Genomic DNA, 20531 nt, shown 5'->3' with positions numbered 1-20531 from the left:
CTGGGTTCAGGACCTGTCGTCCCTCCCTGCCTGGGGGGTTAGCTGGCCTGACTCCCAGCACACAGATCTGGGCGGCCCCAAAGGCTTCTGGGACAGGCGGCTGCTGCCAGGACCCACTTGGGAACCCCTCCCGCCCCTCACCGCTCCAGGCTGCCCACTGTCCCTCCTCCCGTCCCCGCTGCCCCGCCCTTGGTGAGAGCGCCACCCCCCTGCACCGCAACCCTCCTTTCCTGCTGGACCGAGAGCAAAGGACAAGAACAGGGACTCTGGGCCCAGAAGGTTCGAACCCCAGCTTCTTGAAAAACCCAATCACTAGACACAGGTATACTCGGAGATGGGGTCCACTCGCTTTCTGTCCACCCATCTTGCCCAGAGGTGGAAGCCGGACTGTTTCTCTTGGCGTGGGCTCCCGGGTCCCGGCTGCGCCCCCCTCCACACCCTCGGGCCCCACCGCCTGCGCTGGGGTGGAGGACAGCCAAGAGAACCACGGTGTCCCTTGCACAAGCCTCCAGGCTGCAGCCCCGGGAGGGCCGTGCTTGTAATTCTTCCCGAATTCCAGGCTTCTCTGGCTCCGGGAGGCTGGCTGCTTAAAAAACTATGCTCACAGACGGGGGTTCAAGCTACAATGGCCTGTCACGGGCACGCGGAGATTTTACGTCACAACTCAGAAACCCGGTCTCCGGAAAACGGGAGTTTATTTTTATACTCTGTAAATAGTAGCTTCGCGATCAGCACAAACACGGAGCGATCTCAATGGTGTTCACCCGGAGGACAGTCTGTGGGTTCACGATAACTGGAAAAGACAGACAACAGGGTCACCGCTCGGCCACGGATTCTGCCGCTGTTCGCGAGCTATAGTGAAACCCTGCTGCTGGGCCACCCGAACTTTCCATGGGGTTGGCCTCACACCGGCTCTCCCCGGGCGGCAGGCACGTGTGGGCCCCGCCGGCCACCTGCCGTGAGCGCGTCACGGCGGGTGCTTTCCTCTCTGCCCACACGGCCCACGGGCACCATCAGACACAGCAACACCAGGGCGGGGAGGCCAGGAGCGTCCTGGCCTGGGGGCGGACGGCCCGTCTGCCCGAACCTGGGGCTACCTGATGGCGGCAGAGTGTAGGAGAGGCTCCTCCTGGCCTGACCTGCGGGGAGGCCGGCCTACTGGTTCGGGATATTTTAGCGACTCCCGACTATGAACAGCTTAGGCAGCCCTTACGGCGTCACCAAGGACCGTGGGCGCTATGCGCTCCCGGAGGCAGGATTCCATAGCCCGCGCGTCCCAGCCACGAGGAGCCCCCACCTTGTCAGTTAACCGGGCAACGGAAGGTGGCCGTGGACTGGGGCAAAGAAGGGTGACGTGTGGGGGTCAAAAAGAACGGGGCGGCAGAGGGTGGGTAGTGCCAGCTGGACTGAGACCCGCCTGGGGCCTCCTCCCTGTGAGCCCAGGTGCCCCGGTGCCCTCTACCCTGGATGCGTGGAGCCCGGCACCCACACCAAGAGGCTGGGCGGGGAAAGCCGGCCTCCTGCCCTTGTTCAGGGGACGCTCTCGCCTTCCTGACCCCTCGCATCGCACCCTCTGCAACACTCCTGCAGTGCGCTCCAAAACGCCCCGGATGAGGCCTCCTCTCCCCTTCCCGCTCATTGGCCGCTGAGCCCACCCCACGGCCCCTCTCTTCCCTCATGTGCTGCTCACGAGCCCCTGCCTGTGCACCCACGCGGGGGACACGCACAGGTGACACGCACGAGTGAGGTCTCTGCTGTGAAGTCACCCCTCAGACTCGCTGCTCCCAACTCCACCCTGGGTCTCCCCGACCGCGCCAGGGTGCCTCCTCCCTGCGCGGCTCAGGCGGTCGGCCACCGTGGGTCAGGGCCTGCCCTGTCCCGTCGTCCTCACGCTGCAAGCCGCCCGAACCGTCAGCACGCAGCTCCCCCTGGTCCACGGTGGGCTGTGCTTCTTCCCTCTCCGACCTCTGACCTCACCCCCTGCCACCTGAGGGGAGCCTGAGGCTCCCGGGCCCTCCCTCTGCACCCCTCCGCCTGTCCGTCCCCATCAGACCTGTGAGGCCGGACAGAGCTCCCTCCCTGGGGTGTGGCCGCTGTACCCCCGGCAGAGCACGAACAAGGTGCCAGCCACACTTTCTCTAACTTACCTTTCTTCCTCCTGTAGTTTTTCCTTCTCTGAAATTTCATATTGATTTTTGGCCATGATTCTGTCTTTTCAATGACTGTGGCTTCTACCCGAACGAGATCCTTTCTAGAAGACAGAAAATACCCTTTTGATTATTTTTCAAGCTTACTAACGCTTTTTGTAAGAATTTCCAAAATAAAGTTTTACTGTTGTGTGTGTGTGTGTGTGTGTGTGTGTGTGTGTGTGTTATAAAAGTGATATGTCCTTTTCCCTGCAGATATTTTGAAAAGCACATAGCAGCCTGATCAAGCTCAGTGCAGAAAGGACAGGGCTGGGGGGACTGGCAAAATAAGTGAAGAGGGATAAACTCCCAGTGATGAAATAAATCAGTCATGGGGACGTGACTACAGCAGAGAATACGGTCAATAATGCTGTAATCGCTTCGTGTGGTGACAAACGGTGACCAGGCCTGTGGGGGGCGTGCACTCTGCAACGTATGAAGGTACCATACACCTAAAACGAACGCCGTGTCGTATGTGAATTATACAATTCAACACCATAAAAAAAGAACAGCATCAGGGTGCCTGGCCGGCTCAGTCAGTGGAGCACACGGCTCTTCATGTTGGGGTTGTGAGTTCGAGCCCCACATTCGGTAGAGTTTACTTAAAAAAAAAAAAAAAAAAAAAAAAGAAAAAAAGACAACAGGGGCGCCTGGGTGGCTTAGCAGGTTAAGCACCCGACTCTTGATTTTGGCTCAGGCCACGATCTCACGGTTTGTGAGTTCGAGCCCCGCGTCGGGCTCTGAGCAGCAAGGGGCCTGCTTGGGATTGTGTCCCTCTCTCTGCCCCTCCCGCTGCTTGCACGCATGCATGCACCCTGTCTCCCTCTTTCTCTTTCTCAAAATAAACAAACATTAAAACAAAACAAAAACAAAACAAAACCAGCAAGAAGATCGCAGCATAGTCCGTCAACAAATCGTAAGGGCCTATGCTGTAATAAGTTAGTAACGGGACAACGCTGTGGTCCGGGGATCCTCTGCCTGGCGACCCTGCGGTGGCCCGCGTGGGTCCTGGACAAAGCCAACGTGAGCGAGCGTGTTACCCGAGGAGCGGCTTGCCAAGTAACGTGAAGTTGTCGGCTCCCACCAACAGCACCTGCGGAGCGAAACAGACACGTTACCGGCAAGTGACACGAGCTCGTCGATCAGGCGGCGACACAAACACCCTGGAGAACGAGACAGTGTGCCGATGGCATGCCGCCGACCAGGCTACCTCATGAGTCGGTGCCTGGGACGGGAGCCGCTCAGGAGCTGGCGAGCGGCAGCCGGGGCAGGAAAAACCGAGCCCTCGACCCGGTGATTGTGCACCCCAGGCTGTGTGTTCGCCGTCTCTGCACATGGTGGCTCTTTTCTTTTTTTTTTCCTTTTTGGGGGGCACCTGGGTGGCTTGGTCGGTTCAGCGGCCGACTTCGGCTCAGGTCGTGATCTCGCGGTCCGTGGGTTCGAGCCCCGCGTCGGGCTCTGTGCTGACAGCTCAGAGCCTGAAGCCTGTTTCAGATTCTGTGTCTCCCTCTCCCTCTGCCCCTCCCCTATTCATGCTCTGTCTCTGTCTCAAAAATAAATAAAATAAAACGTTAAAAAAATTTTTTTAACTTTTTATTGGAAGTTATGACATAGACAAGGAGAAAAATGCACAAATCATACTGGGGTACTTTTTTTTTTTTTTTAAGTTTACTTCTTTATTTCAGAGAGTGCAGAGCAAGCAAGGGAGGGGCAGAGGGGGGGCGGGGAGAGAGAATCCCACGCGGGTTCCACACTGCCATCAAGGAACCCCACGTGGAGCTCGAACTTACGAACCGGGAGCTGAAATCAAGAGTCGGATGCTTAACCGACTGAGCCCAGCGGGGGCCTCGTTCTGTGGCATCTTTTGAAGCAGCTCGTAATGCTAACCCTGCGCACTCAGGTTCAAGTGTATTTTCTGAGGACTGCGGAATCCCATCCAGCAGCCTTTCTCGGCACGGCCAAGTGTGGCCTCCCAGGAAGACCTCTTTGTGCTGCAAGGGCAGGGGTTTTTATTGAAGTTGGAGAACCATCTGAAGTTTGACTGGTAAGAAAAATACCTGAGCGTATGAAACTTAAACATCTAAAGGCAAAAAGCGTCTTTTGTAGCAGTGTAAACGGGCTCTTTATGCCAAACGATGACAATCAAAAAACTTTCACAGTTACTTCAAGGACGTGTTTCCTGCTCCTAGAGTCTAGATTTCCTAAGTTAGGAATAAACAACCCGCGTTAGGTGAGGCTTTCATCTATGTTAACGTGATGTTTGAGAACAATGTCTTTGGGAGGTGCCTGGCCAGCTCCGTCGGTCAAGTGTGTGAGTCTTGATCTCAGGGTTGCGAGTTCGAGTCCCATGTATAGAGATTGTTAAAAAAACAAAACAAAGCAAAAAGCCTTTTTAGAAGCCTTCATAGATACACTCTTAAAGGCTCCCGTTACTTTAGACATCACAGAGTAAAGCCGCTCGTGCTCACGAGCTCATGACCGGCCACCGTGTCATTAAGGAGAGGAGAGTTCTGAGGGTTGCTGATGTCCAAAACAGTTAATTAGTCCAGCTCTGGGCTCAGATCACAGGCTGGGAGAAGAACTTCTTAGAAACAGAATTTAATGCTCTGCTTGGTGTAACACATAAAGAGCCTGCAATCACAAAGGAAGAAGTCTTAATGAAAAAACCACACGTGTTATGGCACATTACGCTAACAGTTAAACCTATCCTACAAAAATGATCTAGTGCAGAGAACTTAAATTTTATATACTTTTATAAATAGAACAGGCCAAAAACAAATAGAGCCGCCCAAAACACCAAACAGAATCCTAAGTGATGAGTAGAAACACTAACTTCACAGACAGAGCAGTGTAGAACGGCCAGTAAGATCAATCAGTCCCAGGGAAATGCCTCTGAATCCAGTCCTCTCTGTTTAAAAGCCATCAGGGGTGCCTGGGGGGCTCAGTTTGTTCAGCATCTGACTCTGGATTTTGGCTCAGGTCGTGATGTCATGGTTTGTGAGATCGAGCCCCACGTCGGGCTCTGTGCTGACAGTGTGGAGCCTGCTTGGGATTCTCTCTCTCCCTCTCTCCCCTGCTTATGTACGTGCTGTCTCTCTCTCTCAAATATTAAAAAAAAAAAAAAAAAAAAAAAAAAAAAAAAAGAAAAAAAAAGCACCAGCCATCGATTCAAAGGCCAGAGTGGTGTTCCAGCTGAAACATTTCTCCCGTAACATGGGGTTGAAAGTCTACGTGTTCACCTGGACGCCCATTATGTTCTGTGGGAGCACGTTACGGAGACGGGAGACGAATCAGCACACGTACTTTCCTCTGCGGAACGTGCTGCCTGCCTCCCTGTGACAGGGTCTCCTGGGTGGGGGTGGGGGGGGGGGCAGCCGCCCACCCCTCCCTGCCTGCCACCCCCGGGGAGGATGCTGCTCTCCTGCCCCATGGGGATGCTTGCCTTCCCCCGCCGACCCGAGGGAGCCTCCCCAGGGATGCACCCGGGGAGCGGGATGGCACGTGTGGTGACTGTCACTGCCGGTCTCACCTTCTCCAGCCGGATCCTCTCCCCACACGCGACGTCTAATTCATTGTCAATTAAAATCAGGTCCTCGGAGGTCACCTTCCACTGGTGGCTGGCAAAGTGCACCACGGCGAAGAGCCTGCCGTACTGGCCGGTGGCGATCAGCTCGTTCACCTTCCCCACAACCTCTGGGCGGGGGAGGGAGAGTCAGGACCGGGCCGGGTCGGTCAGCTACTCATGACCGGGATGGCAGCCGCTCCACCCCAGCCGCTGTGACCGTGGTACAGGACCACGTGGCCCCTGCTCGCTCTCAGCGGGACAGGAAGCTTCCCCGGCAGCTGGCACCCTCGAAAGGGGAGCTCACAGCCGGGGGCTGCTTCCTCTCCCTGCTGCGGGCAGTGTCAGCCCGCTGTTCCCAGGAGCACAGGCACTCGGGGCACGTGGGGCTTTTCCAGACCGAGTCCCCAACCCCACACGATACCCCGCTCTGGCCTGAGCACTGTCTCTCTGACTCTGGGGAGGACAAACCTTCACCCTGTTCGATTCCCCGTCTTTACTAAGCAAAGGCCAGAGGACTGGCAAAGCGAAAGGAGAGGCCGTTTTGCAGATAAGGAAAAGCTAGAATTATGCCGCATAGCGTCGGGGTCTACCTGGAAGCTTCTGCCCACACAGCTCCCTGCTTCCGCCGCCCCGGCTCGGGTCACAGCCCCTGCGGAGCCCTGACCCACCAGCCTGTGCGGGGCTGGGTGCGCGGGGGAGGAAGACATCCTTCCTGCCCTGAAAGTGGAGTCTAGGCCGGAAGCCGCACCGAAGAAGGGCAGGACGCTGTTTAGCTGGCGCGGCATCTCAAAGACGCCACCCGCTACCCTGCGTGTCTAGCTCCGTAAAAGACACCGAGGGTGCCGCGCCCCCTCATGGCAGCCACGTGGCCGGCCACACCGTCCCTCCTCACGGCCACAAGCCCCGGGCGGACACCCGTCCCGACACCCCGACGGTTTCTCCAACGCCCAGGACGGCACGGGCTCTCGCTGCCCGCCGTGCACCCTGTTCTTCTGATTGCGGACAGATCTGTCCCTGACCCCGTGCTTCTACCAGCGGCGGGAAGCACGGATGGCCCGGGGGCCCCTCCCTCACTTACGCAGCCTGCCCTGAACGTGCTCGGTGCTCAGGAGTATTTGCTAAGTGAACGACGGTTTAACTTTTTGTGCTCGGTGGCGAAAATGGGCCTGAGCATTCACACTGGGCCTCAGAGCGCCCGGCGATGCGACGTCCTGTCTGCGGCCAGGTGACCGCCTCTGTCAGGGAGGGGGGCACCGCCCTCCAGCTTCTGCCCCCGTTACCTGCGTGCTGTCTGGTCTCCTCAGCTGGGTCTGGCAGAACAATTTCTGGCCAAGGCGGTGAACTCAGCGACGTTTCAGGAACGTACCTGTAAAACGTTTTCACACATGTGTGTCACCGTTCAGAATCTGTAAGACGGGGCTGCGCTCCCAAGCCCGGGGGCGGAGGGGGGGGCACGGCAAGTGCAAACTCACGGCCGTGCTGCCACGAGACGACCGAGGACAGGCTCCCGCACAGCTTCCTGGAAGGAGCAGGGATCCAAGGAACACCCACTAATCACTCGTAATTAAAACGGAATTCCGACCATCTTATTCCAGAAGATCCCCTCCTTGGAATAACCACGCCCCAGGCCGGTGGCCCATCCAAGGCGAGGAAGCCGGGCCCTCTCAGTGTCCCCAGGGCACACGTGCTCGGAGGTATGGGCTGTGGCGCTGTGCTCCCCTCCCCCCAACACTCCACAAGAAGATAAGAAGCTCTCAGCACCACCCACCCCCAGCCCACCAGGCTCCTGTGTCTCATCTTGGCATTCGAGGGCCCTGAGGGCAGGACTCCAACGTCCGTGCTCTCCCCCTTCCCCGCCAGCCCAAACCTCTAACTCCCACCCGGCAGGGGCCTGCTCGGCCTTCATGGGGGGGACAGGAGCCAGGCAGGCCTGCATCTGAAGCCCAGCTCTGCCACCAGAGTAACGCGACCTTGGCAAGCGTCTCACTAGCTTGCAGGCCGGTTTGTCTCACTGAGCAAATGGGAATAAAAGCCCCTCCCCCCCCTCCCCCCCCCCCCCGGGGCCGGGCAGGGTCAGGAGGGTCAGTGTGCCCGGAAGGCTGGGCATCGGGGACGCGCTCAGGAGCAGGGGCAGTGCCAGTGCCGTCGCGCGTCTGTCCTGTGCCGCAGCCAGGTGTCTGCCCGCGGCACAGGAGCCGGGAGCACCGGGCCGGGAGCCTGGAGGCAAAAGAGGGCCGCGGGGTCTTTCTGACTTCCTGATCTACTTCTGCCTCCAACTACTGTCGCCTGCAAAGAGGGGAGAGCTCGGGAGAGCCCAAACTGAATTATCAGAAGCGTCTTAGAGCTTCTGTCCCTTTGCTGCCAGACGGTGACAGGTCGGCGTTTCTGCTGCAGAGCTCCAGCAAGGAGAAAAGGCCACTCGACAGGCAGAGCCGCCGACTGCGCAGCAGGACCCATGTCGCCGGCGGTCAGCAGGTGCTCGACACAGACCCGCGAGTCAAACGCTCTCCGGGACGGGGTCCGCTGGCCACAAAATTAAACCGGGCTCGTCCGCTGTGCTGACCTCGGAGCTCCCAGAGACACGTCCCGGCTCTGCGGCCAGGCAATGACCTCTGACGGACCCGGAGGCGCGGAGTCTGTGCGTGGGAGCCCTGGCCCCCCGGCCGGGTCGGGCGGCACCCCACGGCAGACTGGCGAGCTGGAGGCCCGTGGGGAAATAGGAAGAATCAGGCAAATTAACTACAATCCCCCTTCAGGGGCTCTCTCTGTAAGCGGATTCTGTCTTTCGACTTCTTCTCAACGTGAAGAGAGCCCTGAATGACTCCATTTCTGAGATCCTGTGACGCAGGGCAGCTGACACTCTGGGACAACTTCCCGTCCGACAGGCACTGCCCTAAGCTCTTTAGACGTGGAAATTTACTGAGTGCTCACAGGACTCCACCGAGATGGACACGAACATCACTCCCATCTTGCAGAAGAGGAAACGAAGCTCAGAGTGGACCACCCGCCCAGGGACCTGCCCCAGGCTGCGAGAGGCGGGGCCAGGATAGGAGGCGGGGCTTCCTCGCTTTTAACTGCCACTAGGGCGTGACTTTGTCAGATTCACTTCCTGTACTTTTCCCCAAAGCGTGATGCTTTAATACTGAATACGCTCTTCCCAGTGGTATTTAAGCTGTTCCTAGAAATTCTGATACAACCTTCCATACTCCCAGTTGGAAGTCTCTAACTCGGAGTTAAAAACTTTGCTTAATAAAACACAGCTGCGTAAGGCCCGGGAGCACACTCGTCTTCGGGTTTCTCGATGCCCCATCCACACTTACGTCGAAGGTTTTAGAAAAACACTATCAAAAAAGTTACATCTTCTCGAAAACCCACGCACGTGCAGTTTTGGCTTTAGAACGACAGTCCCACAAACGAAGGGTCGCCCGAACCCACATTTGGACATTACCCTTGTGGAACTGAAGTGCTCTGTGAACCGAACCTTTGGGAAGCCGACCCCAGGGAAGCTGAGGGGACAAGAAAAAGGGGTAGTTACTGGTATGAAATGCCACAGTTCTTCACAAAGCTAAAACACACAACGCTCTTGCTGGTGACCGAGTCAGACCACCACACTATCACGTGCCTGTGGAATAATCTAGGTCACCGAAGCTAAAAGAACGTCACTTAGTTACTGCTTGTGTGTGTTGAGATGTGCTCATCACACCATCGGAAGTTTTCAAGCAATCTCTACACTCGATGTGGGGCTCAAATTCACGACCCCGAGATCAAGAGTCACAAGTCTCTTTCTTTTTTTTTTTTAAATTTTTTTTTTCAACGTTTTTTATTTATTTTTGGGACAGAGAGAGACAGAGCATGAACGGGGGAGGGGCAGAGAGAGAGGGAGACACAGAATCGGAAACAGGCTCCAGGCTCCGAGCCATCAGCCCAGAGCCCGACGCGGGGCTCGAACTCACGGACCGCGAGATCGTGACCTGGCTCAAGTCGGACGCTTAACCGACGGCGCCACCCAGGCGCCCCACAAGTCTCTTTCTGACAGAGCCAGCCACGTGCCCCTGACCGCATCATTGAAAAGAGCCCCAAACCGGAATCCCTCACCCACGAATCCACTCCTCGACCACCAGGTGCCCAGCAGGTTCAGACGCTGTTCTGGGCCTCCAAGACGGCCCGAGGGGCTATTCTCACCCCTGTACTGTCCCTCTCAGATGGAGCCGGTCTCTGTGACCGATGGCACATGGCATGAGTGATGTCGCAGAACTTCTGAGATTAGGTTATAAAAGACTGGAACTGAGGGCTCCTGCCGACAGGCAAGGAGTGGGATTGGAAATGGACTGTCCTTGGGGTGCCCGGGTGGTGGCTCAGTTGTTTGAGTGTCAGTTCACGATCTCACGGTTCGTGGGTTCGAGCCCCGTGTCGGGCTCTGTGCTGACAGCTCAGAGCCTGGAGCCTGCTTCGCATTCTGTGTCTCTCTCCCTCTCTCTCAAAAATAAACAAACATTAAAAAAAAAAAAAAAAAGAAAAGAAAAAAAAAGAAACGATCGTCTAGCCCCAGCCGACAGCCTGACTGCCATCTAATGAGAGCCAGAACCACCCAGCAAAACTGCTCCCGCACTCCTGACCATCCGAAACGGTATGACATAAAGTTAGTCGTCTTTAGCTGCTGGGTTTTGGAGTAACTTGTTATGCAGCAGGTGACCAATACACCAAGGGACAAAGGCAGTCACCCCCTACTGAGTCAAGAGCCTGGAAATCAGATGCAGAGCTTAGGAGCAAAAAGAAAAGAGCAGCGACTCAGTGGCCGTTGAGGGTTTATTTATTCATTTATCTCTGAAGATGTTCTGTTATTAAAGTTCTTTTGCGGGGGTGTCTGGCTGGCTCAGTTGGTAGAGCGTCTGACTTTTTTTTTTTTTTTAATTTAAATGTTTATTCACTTATTTTGCAAGAGGGAGGGAGAGCACGAGCCGGCAAGGGGAGGAGAGGGAGAATCCCAGGCAGGCTGCATGCTCCATGCAGAGCCTGACGTGGGTCAAACCCACGAACTGTGAGATCGTGACCTGAACGGAAATCAAGCATCGGATGCTTTTTTAAAAAACGTTTTTAAAGTTTATTTATTTTGAGAGAGAGAGAGTGAGCAGGGAAGGGGCGGGGAGGGAGAGACAGAGAGAGAGAGACAGAGAGAGAGAGAGAGAGAGAGAGAGAGAGAGAAAGAGAGAATCCCAAGCAGGCTCCCCGCTGTCAGCACTGAGCTCAATGCAGGGCTTGAACTCTCGAACTTGAGATAATGACCTGAGCTGAAACCAAGAGTCAGATACTCAACCAACTGAGCCACCCAGGGGACCCAACGTTTTTTTTTTTAAAGTTTTATTTTTATTTTGAGAGAGACAGAGACAGTGCACGTGGGGGAGGGGCGGAGAGAGGGAGAGAGAGAATCCCAAGCAGGCTGCACGCTGTCAGCCCAGAGCCTGATTCGGGGCTGGGTCCCACAAACCGTGAGATCGTGACCTGAGATGAACTCAGGACTCGGATGCTTCCCTGACGGAACCACTTCCGTGCACCAGAGCAGACAACTCTTGATCTCAGGGTTGTGACTTTGAGCCCCATGTTCGGCATGGAGCCTACTTAAATTAAAAAAAAAAAAAAAAGTTTCCTTTGTATCTTTTTTTCTGTTTTTGTTATGAACACATGTTGACCTTTGTCAAATATCTCCTATATCTATTGACGCATCTTTTTTTTTTTTTTTTTTTTTGAGCTATAATTGACATCCCATAAGATTCACCCTTTCGTAGCTACCTGTTAGCAGGTGTTCCCAACTATGGGTCTCTTGGGTTGGTTTCCTCCTCTCCTCTGCTACCTCGCTGCGCCTGGGGTTCAGATCTTGGACCTTCTCTCTCCTTTATCTACGCCCACTCGCCTGGTGACTGCACTTGGCTGGATGGATTTGAGGACCACCAGTATGCTTAAGGTGCAGCCTGGACCTGACTCCCCACTTGACCATCTGCCATCACCACTTGCGAGTCTAACAGGCATCTCGAAACCTACAAAGGCTCCAGGTTCCCCCGAGTGCCTGCTTCTCCTCCCCATCTCACGTGACCACAACTTCATCTCTCCCGGTGCTCAGGCCAAAAGTCTCCATCATTTCGGACCCTTCTCTCTCCTGCCTTCACAGCTATTGGCAGTTCCTCCTGGTTCTCCTCTTCAAGAGATCCGGGTTCTGACCACCTACGGTCTCCAACCCACCCCCACCTCCTGCCTGAACTACCACTAATGTCCTGCTCTCCCCATTACCTCCCTTCTCTGCACAGCAACTAGAGTGATCCTGCTAAAACCTAGGTCGGATCCTGTCACTATTGTGCTGAAACTCTCCACGAGCTTCCTATTTCATTCAGAGAGAAAGCCAAAGCCCTTGCAGTGGCCTGCAGGGCACGGGCAGCGTGATCCCCTCTGTCTCTCTGAGCCCATCTCGTTGTTCATTCTGCACCCGCCGCTCAGGCTGCCTGGCTATTCCCATAACATGCCAGGCCCATGCCAAGCACATGCCCACCTCAAAACCTGTGTTCCTTGACTGTTCTTCCCCTAGAACCTCCCTCCCCCGCAATCCACAAGGCTAATTCCCTTCTTTTCTCTGGGTCTCTGCTCAAACACTATCTCAGTAGAGAAGCTTCCTTGACCATCCTATTTAAAACTGATCCCCTCCCTCCCAACCTACGCTTTCTTTTTCTCTGTAAGACTTATCAGCTTCCAGCACACTATGTAATGTGTGTATTTAAAAAATATTCTTAAAGTTTATTTTCTTGAGTGTCCAAGTGGGGTTGGGCTGGTGGGGAGAGGGGGTTGGGGGGAAGAGGGAGGGAGAGAGGGAGGGAGAGAGACAGAGAGAGGGAGGGGGGAGAAGCAGGCAGGAGGGGGAGATGGAGAGAGAGAGAGGCAGAGAGGGAGAGAGGGAGAATCCTAAGCAGTCTCCACTTAAAGCCAAGTTTCACCAGGGCACCTGGGTGGCTCAGGTCATGATCTCACGGTGGGTGCGTTGGAGCCCCACTCGCGGCTTGCTGCTGTCTGCTTGTCAGCACAGAGCCCACGTCGGATCCCCTCTCTCTGCCCCAACCCCGCTTGCACTCTTTCATCAACAAACAGTTAAAAAAACAAACAAACCCGCATCACCACATCTAAAAAAGGGAACAATTATTTAATACCGTCAAATGCGCATTTTATCTAATTTTAAAACATGTTTAAACACTCCCCCTCCCCCCCCCCCCCCCAAATACATACTCCAATCATTTCAGGCAAAAATACAGTGTTTTTGACGAATGCAACTTTTTTTTAGCCTCATAAAAACCCAGGGCCTAAAATGCAGCCATTGCTTTTGCTGAACGGGTTAAGATTCGGCAAGGACCTTCACCATTTTCCAGACGGGGACAGGGAAGGTTGGAAGAGTGGCTCGTAGCCTGGGGGCGATGGTAAAGCACAGGCACCTGGAGGTCTGTATCTCTCTTCCCCCGCCTCCCCGCCGTGTGACCCTGGGCAAGTTACCTAAGCTCTCTGAACCGAGCCTCAGTTTGCCCCCCCCCCCCCCCCCCCGGTAACACCGGGCCTGCAGAGAAGTTGAAGGGCTGCGGTCAGCAGCTAAGCTCCTAAAGGACCCAGGATCCGAACCCTGGTTTCACCCACCGCAGGGCCGGTGCTATATTCGCCGCATCAGGGACAGCGGTCAACACCGAAGGCACCGGGGCGGACACAGACACGCGCGCCCCGACCCCTCCTCTCACCCCGCCGCCCGGGTCTCACCCGCTCCCGGCCCCGACGCGCTCAGGACGCTGCGGCTGCAGGCGGACGCCAGCCGCCCGAGGCCGACCCGCACGGCCCGCGCGGCCATGGCCGCCGCCATCTTCCCGCGGCCTCGGCCGGAAGCGGAAGCGGCAGCGGCGCGAACCTTGTGCGTCGACGCACCGGGCCCGGCCGGGAACGCCGCCGCGCGCCGCAGCGGGACCTCTGCCGCCGCGGGCCCGGGCCAGGCGGCGGTCATGGCCTCGGCGGCCGTGGAGAGCTTCGTGAGCAAGCAGTTGGACCTGCTGGAGCTCGAGAGAGACGCGGAGGTCGAGGAGCGCAGGTACTGGGTGGGCCGGCCGGGATTTGCCCTTCTGCCCCCTGAGTCCCGCCCGCGGAGCTGTGTGTGTGTGTGTGTGTGTGTGTGTGTGTGTGTGTGTTTGCGGGGGGGGGGGGGGGGGGCTCGGCCGCCTCTGGAGATGCGACCCTGTCGCCTCCCGGGCGGCCGTACCGGTTTGGGGCCTTCAGGAAGCCCTTTCTTCTTGGCCTGGAGCCCCCACCCCCGAACTTCCAGTCCCAGGCCTTGCCCCTGCCCCCAGCGCGTCCTCAGCCCTTCTCTCTTTCGGGGCCGGGCGGGTGGGAAAGCGCGACGATGCGGCCTCCTGGGCCCTGGTCTGGGTAGGGGACGGGCCTGGCTTTGGGCGGGGGGTGAGGGGGTGGGGGAGGTGGGCCTGGCTTTGGGCAGGGGGTGGGCCTGGGCCTGGGTGGGGAGTGGGGGGGGGGGTGGAGGGGTGGGGGAGGTGGGCCTGGCTTTGGGCATGGAGTGGGCCTGGACCTGGGCCTGGGCGGGGGATGGGGGGGTGGGGGTGGGGGAGGTGGGGGCGGTGGGGGAGGTGGGGGAGGTGGGCCTGGCCTTGGGCAGGGAGTGGGCCTGGGCCTGGGCCTGGGCAGGAGGTGGGCTTGCCTGGACCGTTACTTCCAGCTGGGCACACTCATGCTGTGTGTGCGGAAAGGGCTGTGCAAGCTCGGATGGAGACCAGCTCCCCCTGGGGAGGGTGAGGCTAAGGCTGGCTCTGGGGACAGGTGGTGCCTGAGCAGAAAAACAGGAGTGAAGGTTTCCTGGATAGAAGAGGAAGGAGAGGAGCCTTGAGGAGCCTTCCTGGATGAGATGGGAGGGCAGCCTTGCACCTGAGGGTGCGTGCCATAGAGAGCCCGGCTTGCTTCTCAACGCGAATATTCACTTAGCTGAAGAAGTAACAGCCAGGGCTTATGGAGGCTCACTGTAAATGCTCTTTCCAGACCCTCGTTCCTTCAAACCTCAGTGTTCTTCTCATTTGGTGCCCGAGGAGGCTGTGACAGAGCGGTTCAGTCACTTGCTCAGGGTAACAGGTGGAGTCAGGACCGGAGGCTAGGAGTCTGATTCCAAGGTCTGCACTGCAGACATCGATGGGCTTTGCTTTGTGTGTGGCTGTGTGACTTTGCAGGCTACGTCTCTGAGCCTTAGAGCCACTTCACCTGTAAAGTGTGATTATTCCCACCTCATGGGTTTGCTGTGAGCACAAGATGGCCTGCTGTCAGGCGCCCAGCTCAGTGCCGGGCGCAGTGAGCACCCACAGAAGGGTAGGCATCGGTCAGATTGAGAAGGGTCTTGAGGGTGAGCTTGTGTTATATTCCGTATGCAGAGGCCGGCTCTCCGCACAGGTAAGAGGGTGGGGTGTTCACCTTAGAAATAAAACAGCCAGTTCCTCTCCTAGCAAGATGGGTTTATTCATAACAGCAGAGGATTGCAGTTCTGGACATGGAATCTGTGGCCTAAGCTCTAGGCTAGTGCAACCAGGGAAGGGGAGGACCTTTATTTTGTGGAGGAAGGAGTTGGGAGGGGTCGTTCTGAACTGAAGTCCGTTACAGAAGGGGCACGAGTTCGGGAAGACGGCCACTTCTCGCTGGCTGCGTCCAGGGGTAGTGGATTTCTTGTAGGAGTTGCAGGGTGCATCATTCCTGTTGTGGGATGGTCTGGCCCCTTTGCTGTGGGGGGTCTGTCACTGACAGTTCTGGTCGCTGACATCTGTAGGTGCAGCTCCCCCTTCTGGCCTCCCCGCTGCATTTCAGTGAGGTTTCCTCTTTGTTTTCACGGGTGGGGGGAGGGGAGGTGGGTGAATAGATTCGTGTTTTGGGTGGATTGCTTGGGTGCTGCTGCTGGGGACCGGACAGGGCAAGCCCCAGAGGTGAGGCAGTTAGGAGGCTCTGTCTAGTCCAGACGATGTAGTTGGTGTGGGTTGAACCAGGGTTATGGTGGGGAGGATGGAGGCAGAGGCGGATTCGTGAGGGTGCAGATGGCGGGGGTGGGGGGGGTACGATGGACTTAGTGACAGGTGGGAACCAGGATATGCGGTCAGAGCAGAGCAGGGCCAGCGCGTAGCTCTACCGGCAGGAGGATGTGGGGGAGCCCGATCTGAGGGGCTTACTTGGGGTCTTACTTGGTGCCTATGCACAGATCTTTGTGTCTCTCTCCCTTTTTCCTTCCTCCCGTATGGGGGGAAATATAAGCTGGTGGGGCGTAAGTATTGAACTCTCAGTGTTGGGTATCTTCCAGGTCCTGGCAGGAAAACATCTCTCTGAAAGAGCTCCAGAGCCGAGGGGTCTGTTTGCTGAAGCTGCAGGTGTCCAGCCAGCGGACCGGGCTGTACGGGCGGCTGCTGGTCACCTTCGAGCCCAGGAGATGTGCGTCTGCCACGGCCCTTCCCAGCAACAGCTTTACTTCCGGTCCGTGCGTCTGTGACGTAGGCATATGTTGTTTATTGCTCGCCTCCCGACTGCGACTTTCGCTCTGTAAAGGCTGGGTTACGCATGGCTGATTGGGGAATACAGCATTGCGGTGAAGGCCCTTTAGTTAGATATTCGCCAGTCACGTGGCTTTTTGGCAGTCTAGGTCAGCACCGTCCAGACGGCAGCCACTGGCCACACTTGGTCATCGAACACTTGAGACGTGGGTCGCGATTGCCGCAGGCATACCGTGCACACCCGGTTGGAGATTGAGTACACAGATGTCTAGGCTATCTGAAGAGTAACCTTTTTTTTTTTTTTTTTTTAATATTTTATTGTTTATTTTTGAGAGAGAGAGGCAGAGCGTGAGCGGGGGAGCGGCAGAGAGAGAGGGAGACCCAGAATCTGAAGCAGCTCCAGGCTCCGAGCTGTCAGCCCAGAGCCCGACGCGGGGCTCGAACTCATGAAACGTGAGATCGTGACCTGAGCCCAAGTCAGATGCTTAACCGACTGAGCCCCCCAGGCGCCCCGGAAGAGTAATCTTTTGGAAACCTGACTACTTGTTGAAACGGTGTCTGTCATATATCGGATGAAGTAGATCATCATTAAAATAAGTTGACTTGTTTCCTGAAGATTATTTTTTTCACGGCTACTAGAAAGGGCAGAATTACGCGTGACCGTCGCCGTGCGTGTCTTGGGCAGCTGGGGTACAGCACGTCTCCTTCTGTATTCCCACAGCCTCTCATGCCGAGCGTGTTCGGGGCACCCTTGTGCCGGCCCTGCCCGAGAGGAGCAGCGGCCGGGAGGAGCCGGACTTGCTCTAGAAGAGTCCGCCTTATTTTGGTGGCGACGGGCTTTTGATTTCATATTCGGGTTTCCCAGACTCCTGCCCGCGGTTGTTGGAGTGGTGGCTGGGTTTGGAGATGGGGGGACAAGGGGGGCTGCTGGCTGCAGTCCGGTCTCCCGTGTTCTTGTTAAGCGAGCTAGAGCTCACCACTGCCTGCCCGCTGCCGACGGGCCTGGGGGCGCCTTGGCACATTTCCTCCTGGCCGTCAGGGTTGAATGTCCATGCGGGGGGTTGTAAACTCTGAAAACCAAAAGTGAAAACGCATCCAGTGGCGTATACGGTTAGCAGGCATCACGGAGTGGGATCCACGAGGTTGGCGAATGGTTCGGAAATGGGAGTCAGGGAGTGGCAGTTGGGCGCGAAAGGATCCGGCTGAGAATCTGCCGCGTGGCCGAGGCTGTGGGCCAGACCCGGGTGGAGCTGTTAGTTTCTCGTCTTCGGAAGAGCAGTTTTAAGGCTCAGCTTAGAAATGTAAACTCCTTTTTTTTTTTTTTTTTTAATTAAAAAATTGTTTTAATGTTTTTATTTATTTTTGAGAGAGAGAGGTGGGGGGGAGAGAGAGAGACAGCGTGTGAGCAGGGGAAGGGCAGAGAGAGGAGGAGACACAGAATCCGAAGCAGCTCCAGGCTCTGAGCTGTTAGCACAGAGCCCGGCGTGGGGCTCGAACTTGTAAACTACGAGATCGTGACCTGAGTCGAAGTCAGACGCTTAACCGACTGAGCCACCCAGGCGTCCCTAGAAATGTAAATTCTGAGACGGATCCTATTCAGGGCACTAGTGGGGAGGTCACAGTAGGGACGGGGTCCTCTGTGCTCAGCCCCATGGGCGCACAGACAGAACTGGACTCTGCCCCTGGGGGATTGTTGCCACCTGCTGTCTGTCTTTATAAAGTTGGGGAGAACACAGAGAAAAGGTTTAAGGTGCGGGTGAAGCTCATTGCTTGAAGAAAAACAGCGCAGGGTCAGTGCGTCTGGTGCCTGGTTGACCTGGGGCACACACTTTCAGACACGGAATGAATGGGATGTAAGCGTGTGGGTGGCTCTGGCTTTATCTCAGAGTGGAGTCTGTTTTGGTCGGAATGTCTCCCCTTCCAGGTGATGAAAACCCAGGCCACGCTGGCTTGGGCGAGAAAGATTGCGTTGGTTGTGATGCTAGAAGGTTGGCTTCAGGGCCCACGGGAGGTCGCTCAGACTTCTCTCCGTTTCTTGGCTTTGCCCTGTCCTGGGGTGGCTTCCTTCTCAGGCGACACAGGATCGAAGTTATAGCCCCCATGTGCCCTCAGGGTTCTGGTCCAGCTGGACAGAGGGAGGGCCTTTTTGCCAGGTGCAAGCAATAGTCTCACCGTGTTCAGGGGGCTCATCTCTGAGCAGTCACTGTGGCCAGGGACGTGGCAGCAGTGATTGGCTGAGGTGTAGGTTGTGTGCTCCGTCCCTGGCATCAGGGAAGCCCCTCAGAGTCACCCAGCGGGTGGGCGAGTCACCCGACAGTTACTGTGGGAAGTGGGGAAGTCCGTACTTGGGTGGGCAGCAGATGACCTCTGTCCCCCCGTTGGTGCTCACGTTCTGCCTGGAATGTTCTCCTCTAGATGTGCTCGTGGCCCCCGCTTCGTTCAGGGCCCATCCTGCTTACCTGTGGCCACTCAGGGGCCCTTGCCATACCCTGTTTCTAAAATGACACGCTGGGGCGCCCGAGTGGCTCAGTCGGTTATGCATACAACTCTTGATTTCCGCTCAGGTCATGATCTCACAGTTCATGAGTTTGAGCCCCGCGTCGGGCTCTGTGCTGACGTTGCAGAGCCTGCTTGAGATTCTCTCTCTCCCTCACTCTCTGCCCCTCTCTCACTTGTGCATGCCACCTCTCTCTTTCTCTCTTTGAAAATAAAAAAATTAAAAATAAATAAAATGACACCCCCGTCCCTCTCCATCCCCTCCTGGGCTGCATAATACCTTGAAACCTCCAGTGCTGATACGTGTGTCTTATTTCTCATTGGACCAGCGCCTAGAACAGTGCCTAGCACAGAGTAGGCACTTCAAAAGGTTTTATTGACTGGCACGTTTGTCCTAATTTTTTTGTTAAAAATTTTTTAAAAATATTTATTTTTGAGAGAGAGATTGAGAGAGAGGGGGACATAGGATCCGAAGTGAGCCTGGTGCTTACAGCAGAGAGCCTGATACGGGGCTCGAACTCATGAACTATGAGATCATGACCTGGGCTGAAGTTGGACACTTAACTCACTGAGCCACCCAGGTGTTGTCCCTGGCGTGTCTGCTTTAAATAGTTCATTGATCTCAAGTCAACTTTTGTACGTAATTTAGATGTCAGTTAAACTTTTGTACTGCTATTGATTTCATTTCTAAAGAAAGTTAACAGGGTATTTGAAATAATGCTGGAATTTATCATAGAAAATAATTCACCGTTTAACTTGGCTCAGTGTTTGTATAACCGGAGTCTCTGTTCCTGCAGGAGATATAGTGGGTCTGTATGACGAAGGCGGTCAGCTGGCCACGGGGATCCTGACCCGGATCATGCAGAGATCGGTCACAGTAGCCTTTGATGAGTCCCATGATTTCCAGCTGAGCTTAGACCGAGAGCGTGCCTACAGACTGTTAAAACTCGCCAATGACGTCACTTATAAGCGGCTGAAAAAGTAAGGGCGAGTGAGCCTGGGAATCACATGTTCTTTTTCCTTTAACGTGGCTCACTCACCCTGGCCGCCTGTCCTGTGGTGGAAAGGAGTGCAGTCGAGTTGAGTCTGGAGTCGTTCGGTGCCCCTCCCAGGGGGTGGTGGCTGCAGGTGGCTGTGCTGGGACAGGGGCTCGGGCACTGAATCAGTGGCTGGTTTTCACCCAGCTCCTAATTCTCGTTTTTCTCCCTTGGCAGAGCTCTCATTACCCTAAAGAAGTATCATTCTGGCCCCGCGACCTCCCTCATAGAGGTCGTCTTCGGTGGATCACCCCCCAGTCCTGCCAGTGAAACACGTAAGAGCCTTTTCTTCCCCGGTCGACGAGATCACTCCGGAAATACTGAGAGCAGGGTGAGCTGGGGTGTTTCAGCAAGAGGTTGAGGATGTACAGTTGGAGGGAATCTCTGTGTCTTGTTTTAAATTTCTTTGAGTGACTCACGTGAACCGGACTGTCCAGCACTCGGTGCCAAGAAGCAGCTCGTTCCATCGACTTTCCAACGTTCTTTCGAGTGTTCCTAAATACATTGTTTTAAAATGTGAGGATGTTCTAGCTCAGTGATCCACGAAAATACGTGATGGCTGGGTATAGCGTTTGCCCAGTAGTATTTTTTGTTTGTTTGTTTGAAAAGTCTCCGTTCTAAGTGCATTTTGTTCCTTTTTCGGCATCTTTCAAGCTGCACGTGTTCTGGTCTTTTCTACGTACAGACACACGTACACGCACACGCTCCC

At 55.8% G+C, this 20531-nt stretch overlaps 2 protein-coding genes across 7 annotated transcripts in view; one reads left to right on the top strand and one right to left on the bottom strand.

Moving 5' to 3' along the window:
- Window positions 1-678: 678 nt before the first annotated feature.
- Window positions 679-13635, bottom strand: MRPL21 (mitochondrial ribosomal protein L21). The gene is made up of 7 exons (XM_078433797.2): window positions 13531-13635; window positions 9200-9257; window positions 7032-7117; window positions 5716-5879; window positions 3227-3279; window positions 2148-2251; window positions 679-793 (listed from the first exon to the last, which is right to left on the bottom strand). The coding sequence occupies exons 1-7, from the start codon at window positions 13628-13630 to the stop codon at window positions 729-731; spliced, it is 630 nt and encodes a 209-aa protein (XP_078289923.2). The 5' UTR covers window positions 13631-13635; the 3' UTR covers window positions 679-728.
- IGHMBP2 (immunoglobulin mu DNA binding protein 2) overlaps window positions 13617-20531 on the top strand; it is a 97364-nt gene continuing 90449 nt past the window's right edge. For 4 of the 6 annotated variants that reach the window (XM_078433792.2, XM_078433790.2, XM_081790222.1 and 1 more), the window contains exons 1-4: window positions 13617-13852; window positions 16103-16272; window positions 19583-19766; window positions 20000-20097. In XM_078433792.2, coding sequence (XP_078289918.2) covers window positions 13617-13852; window positions 16103-16272; window positions 19583-19766; window positions 20000-20097 — 688 coding nt within the window. Of the gene's footprint in view, window positions 13853-16102; window positions 16290-19582; window positions 19767-19999; window positions 20098-20531 lie in introns of those variants that run through there. The other 2 variants (XM_081790223.1, XM_081790224.1) reach the window with 2 other exon arrangements.

Source organism: Panthera onca, chromosome D1 (genome assembly GCF_046562875.1).
Source record: "Panthera onca isolate mPanOnc1 chromosome D1, mPanOnc1 haplotype 2, whole genome shotgun sequence".
In the NCBI taxonomy this organism is placed as follows: domain Eukaryota; kingdom Metazoa; phylum Chordata; class Mammalia; order Carnivora; family Felidae; genus Panthera; species Panthera onca.
Note: the sequence above shows the minus strand (reverse complement) of the source record. Positions and strands in the feature narration are given on the sequence as shown.